This window comes from Pieris napi, chromosome 3 (assembly GCF_905475465.1).
Source record: "Pieris napi chromosome 3, ilPieNapi1.2, whole genome shotgun sequence".
In the NCBI taxonomy this organism is placed as follows: domain Eukaryota; kingdom Metazoa; phylum Arthropoda; class Insecta; order Lepidoptera; family Pieridae; genus Pieris; species Pieris napi.
This window is the reverse complement of record NC_062236.1, coordinates 1412299-1418298: the sequence shown is the minus strand read 5'-3', so window position 1 is coordinate 1418298 and position 6000 is coordinate 1412299. Positions and strand designations below refer to the sequence as shown.

At 33.7% G+C, this 6000-nt stretch overlaps 1 protein-coding gene across 1 annotated transcript in view; it reads left to right on the top strand.

Annotated features, from left to right (window-relative positions):
* Positions 1-1981: 1981 nt before the first annotated feature.
* The window catches only part of LOC125063441 (opsin, ultraviolet-sensitive-like), a 49861-nt gene continuing 45842 nt past the window's right edge, over positions 1982-6000 (top strand). The window contains exon 1 of the mRNA XM_047669870.1: positions 1982-2517. Coding sequence (XP_047525826.1) covers positions 2015-2517 — 503 coding nt within the window. The 5' untranslated portion in view covers positions 1982-2014. The remainder of the gene's footprint in view (positions 2518-6000) is intronic.

Here is a 6000-nt window from a genome sequence, read left to right as displayed (position 1 = left end):
GCTTAATGGACGAGACATTTTTATCAACTTCTATACTTATACTAATTGGAGGTTAGAGTAAATTCAAGAAGGTTCATGACCTCTTATTGAAAGGGTTATTGGATACTATCAGGATACTTTGAAAATAGTAGATTTATAATTTTTTTGTTAAATTATTTATTAACAATTTTTTATTTTATTTATCGTATTGTTATTAATTGTTGTCGTACTTGAATTCGTGTTTACGGTGATGTTAGTTATTTCAACTATGTATTTGCGTGTTGTTCCCACGAGAATGTAAGTGCGTGCTCCTATTTCACCATGCCTCCTACTGATAGAGAACAAATCTTTGTTTTTAATTTATTTTATTATTAAATTTTTTATTTTATTTATCGTATTGTTATTAATTGTTGTCGTACTTGAATTCGTGTTTACGGTGATGTTAGTTATTTCGACTATGTAAGTATTTGCGTGTTGTTCTCACGAGAATGTAAGTGCGTGCTCCTATTACACCATGCCTCCTGCTGATAGAGCACAAATCTTTGTTTTTAATTTATTACTATGTATTACTTAAGATGTCATGTGGAACATGGTGTAATGGTTGCAGCTCCTTACAAACGTTGTGTAAAACAAAAAACTTGGCGATTAACTAGAGTGGCGGAGAGTTTATTGCCAGTTCTTCTCTTCCGTTCTACGCCCATCATTTTGAGTTAAAAGAAAAAGGAATTTGTTAATATATATTATTCACACCCACACAGCACATCCCAAATAGATATTATATAATATTTTTTATTGATAAGTAAAGTTTTCCTTTCGTAAATATTTAAACATTTTTGTAGTATTCTTTTGAATTCCATCTTTGGCTATATATTTAGTATAATTGTTTGTTGTATATATAATTTACGCTAGCAGTAGGAATAAATAAATAATAATTGCCTAATACTGCATTATTAGAAAAACAAATGAAGTATTACAGTATTAATTAATTAGTTTCTCAATTGTCAGATTGTCATTGTGTGGTCCCTTAGATTTCCTTCTTTGTTATCGACTTTCTTTAATCATTAGTGAACCAGCCGATCATGAAATCACGTAGCTGACGTGAACAATAATAATTAAACCTAAAGAACAATCTCATCTGATGATATACCTATAGTAGGTGTTCTATATGAGTACGTTTATACACAGAGAAAAGTTTATAAAATACTAGCTGACCCGTCAAACGTCGTTTTGCCATAATTTTTTTGTTCAACAAAAATAACTATCTACAAAATCGGGGTTGCTCGTAGAGGGGTGAAAATTAGGGGTTGTATGTATTTTTGTATGCTGTATCATAAAAAAATAAAAACTAAAAAAAATTCTAATAAATAAAAAATAAAATTTTGTGGTGGACACCACTTATCACTTAGGGGTTTGAACGATAGATAGTAGCCGTTTCTCGGACTTGACTTTATATGTATAGGGATATATAATATTTTGATATTGTTTAGAGCTTTTGTTTTAAATGTTCGATATTTAGTAAAGCTTTAAAGAACTTTCTTATGGAAATAAAATATTTTCTTCAAAGAATAATGATAACAATGCAATATGTTCTTAAGCGTAAAGTTTATTGTTGAATAGAACAACATTTCTTTTAATACGGGTCTTCTGTAGCTATAAAAGTTGTTTCGAAACTCCGTGAAACATAAAAGCTTTATTGACGAAAGCTCAAAGCATACTAATTCATATTCATATTACTTCCTTTGTTTACTACGAGGTATGCCTGAGATTTTGTGTTTTATACTATCCTGTTTAAACAAATCTACTCAAATAAAAGCACTACCAAGTTCATTATAATAAATTAACATATTATCTAGAATTGTTTATTTTTATTTCAACCAAACATACTTAAAATTCAACTAAGCTCATATAACTCATTTACTATCGCATAACAATAATAACAAATTTATACAGTAAAGTGTAGACAAAAGCTTCGATATGGAGCAGAAAGCTCACTCCGCGTTTACGAGCGCGCGCGAGCGGTTGTGTCATGTGAATCATGATGCAAATAACAAAAATAATCCTTATACTAATCCCGATAATAGTGCCATGTGACAATTCGGTGACAAATGAACTCGACATCAAATGTATAAAGAAAAGTGTTCTAAGCAAAGTGTACTGCAACAATCTCGTGCGTTACGTCGAAAACTTTAAACTTTGGAAGAAACGTAAGCGATTGACGAGTATGTTTGATGAGTTAAAGATTAGAATTAAACGAAGAGCAATGGATTACGAGTATGTTTTGGATGTGAAAAGCACACCTGTGGCTCGAGGCGAGCTTCGAAGCAGTTCTGATATTTTGGTAACATTCAAGAGGAATTGGCCTTTGGCGCTGTGGCGACGGTACCTGTTCACTGATGACTACTTGCTCCTCATCAATCCTCATTGGCTGAAATTTGGACCACCAGAACCTGCCATGCAATATCTCCTTGGTGGGTTATACGTCACCATGGCTGTTGTGGGCTGTTCGGGAAACGCAGTTGTTATCATAATGTATTTTAGGCAAGTACATTTATAGGTGTTTTGTTTTACTGTATCTATGACATATTTAAGGTAATTTTGGAGTTATTGGACGTATTGTTTAGCATTTTGAAACGTTACTTTTATCATTACTATATACAAAACAAGCCAACAAAAGTGTATTCTCTCGTAACAAAACTAAAAACGATGACTATTACGAAAAACGTTTAAAATAAATATTGTGTCATCTCAATTTTCCGCGATTGAAACTTTTTTGGCACATTTCCATTATTGTCAAATTGTCTGAACATATACAGGTATCTAAATCCAGACGCGAAATATTTATAGTCAAATATTATTGAGCAATGTTAACTAAATTGAAAACTGCTGTGGAACGTGGTTCTACGTTAACGCAATTACGACTTGCTTATTCGGAGAAAGTACATAGTGAGGAAGCAAAGAACACTTACTCAAACTCAAACTCAAAATATTATGTATGTTGTTCACGAATGTTTGTGGAACGTTAAAAACAATTTATACAAAAACAAACAGGCTAGGCATTCGGCATACACTGCTTTAAAAGAAGCTATTTAGTTTATTATTTATATTTAGTTTATTTATTTCGAATAAAATCTCATCTTCTATTTGTTCCATAACTACAGTTAGTATTTTGCGTAGAATAGAGCGTATTTGCCGACGTCGTTGCGCGTTCATTGTGGCGCTGTAATGATACTCTACTGGAAGAAATGTAAACGTTCACTCGCAACGCACTAAAGCACTAAAGAACTTGGCTTACAAGTTGTACTAAAGCACTCTCCTAAACACTAAAATAATGTCAATCGGCCTTTACAGAAACACATTTGTACTCATCGTTTAATGGTCCAGATTACGTCGGATTTACAGTATACTGTTATGAAAAATGTCTCGGTGTACATTTTCAGTAGCTCCATGGAGATCTTTCCGACCTTGCAACCTTGAAGTGTTATTTATTTGTTATTATTATTTTCTTTGCGACTTCTTCGCTACAAAAAGTCCCCACGGAAGTTGTGTGCTGCGACATCGCGGGCTACTACTGAGGAAGTTGTATGGATCTGGTTAGCGCCTTGTTCTTCCCATGTCATTTTCACAAGTAGATCCTTTCTATAACATATTTTCATAACTATTAGTGAAAATTTGAAATACATGAAACTGTAATACAAAACTATTCTTATCAAAAATATTAAAAGGCATAATATCAATTAGCCGTTCAAGTACTACGTAAACAGATTTACTGCAATTTATCTCCCGTCCCTTCCGTAAACAAAGCTCTCAAAAAAAATAGTTACTAAACGTATTAATTTTTTTAGGAATCCTCAAAAATGCATTTCGTTTTTAAGCATAGACAATGTGTGGGTTATATGTGTAAAAAAGTAAATAATTACTGTTGACGTAATCACCAAAAAAGAAAATTAAAGTGCTTACGTTTATACTTGAACGACCCTTTACCTATATGTTCTGTATGTATCATAAATTCGAATTTGAATTGCGCCGCAAGAAATTTGATCATTCAAATGGTTAAAAAAGTTAAGTTAAAGTAGAATCAACCTTGCACGATGACTTATTAAAAAAAGACATGCGTGTATAGCGTTGCATTTCGCTAAATGATGAAAACATGCGAAATACAGATTGATTCCAATATTTTATCTATATTCAGCTATTGATTTACACGAACACTCGCTGCAATAACGTAAATTAGTACAAGTTTTACACTGACTTCAAAAAATACCGAAGTACGAGGCGAGACAAATGATCAATTCAAGTTTATGCACAGCATAATCCACGGACGGCGGAGCTTTACTTAAACGGTCCAAACGCTTTCCAAAGACAATCTTTAAATAAATAGCATTGTATTTCTGTCTAAAAGATTTACATTCTAATACATCACTTATTGCATTTTGACATACAGGTCTTAAAGCGCACTTACACGGGCAACTAAAATTGCTCAATTCCAGTCAATACTCGTCAATTATGACGTCACGACTACATCAAGCAATTTACGGCAACGGCAACAAGCATCAATACTGCGCAATACAATATTGAGCGATATGGCGCAACTTCATCAACTAGGCAATACTGTCATACACGAGCATTTCAGTTTTCGCTCGCTATGGACGACATTGTTCTTGCTGTGGCGGCTTGTAGCGCTTTTTTTATCATTAATCAAAAACAAAAAAGAAAGAAAAGGAATAGGCGCATCTGGGTGCGATCGTTTTTGGCAAAGAGGACATAATTTTCATTATTTAAAGAATTAGATGATATATTATTCAAAAACTTTACTAGAATGTCACGAACAGACTTTGAATTACTTTTAAATAAAGTAATTAGAAATTATTATTATTTAGACCTCTCGCTCTCCCCGCGGAAGCAAGACGGCAAGCCGCAAAACAAACAAGTGCGAATGAGACATATACAAAAATTGCTAGGTATTTCCAAGTCCATTGGATATTCGTCAATTCGTATCTGCGACATTGAGCGATATGAAATATCTGGAGCAATTAGAATCCGAAATAATTTATTGCAATTTATTGAATTTATTGAAATTGCTCCATTAATTGCTCCAGATCGGTCCATTCGTATCGCCGAGCAATTATTGCCCTCGTGTAAGCGCACCTTTAGTTCGTTCAAAATAATCGGGGTTGATAAATAAGTGACACGGTTGTATTTACGAATTAATAATACAGATTTACAATGCGCAGAGGCGATGAGAACTTGGAGAAACGGATCGTGGTTGGTAATACAGAAGGCAAAAACGTGGCCGTTCACCAACAGAATGGACCGATCAAGCGAAATTCTCATCGTCCTCAAACTGTACATTGTTATAAGAGATGCGCTGGACCGAAAACCGGTGGAAACAGATGCGCTCCAGACGCTTTTTTGCTGACCACGACGCTACGAAGCTGCGCTGCATGAGCTGCCGATTGAAAAGATAGAGTACTTTAGACTTTAGCTATGCCAATGAAGAAGATTTCATGATAATGAGTAATTTGAATAATCTCGCTCAATTATGTTAACTGAAAGATTTAATTACCTTCGAAACAAGAAATAAGGGAACTAAGTTACCGGTATGTTCTGTTTTAATTGTTAAAATGTTCTAATTTCAATCCGATTCATGGCAAGTTAGAAATATAATCATGCAGTGTTTTTTATTTCTCTATGCTTACCACGTACTTTCACGTTATATATAATAATAATCCAGCGGCGATAGTGTTCCTTTGATACAAGAACGTGACTTATATGTGTCTGACACAACGATTTTGTAATCCGGTTTTCATGTTTTCCAATCCTACATACAAGTATTCATTGCGCTTATAGAATGCTTGATTGGCCATGATTTGAATACACAACCTCTAGGTTGAAATTTCGCAAGCTTAAGCCACTAAGCCAACACTGCTCTCATATTTTTATAAGAGTTATGAATTTGACCTCTTTTTTGATACTTTTCACAAAATTCATGCTCTAATAATTGTACCATGGAGGTGTCTCTTT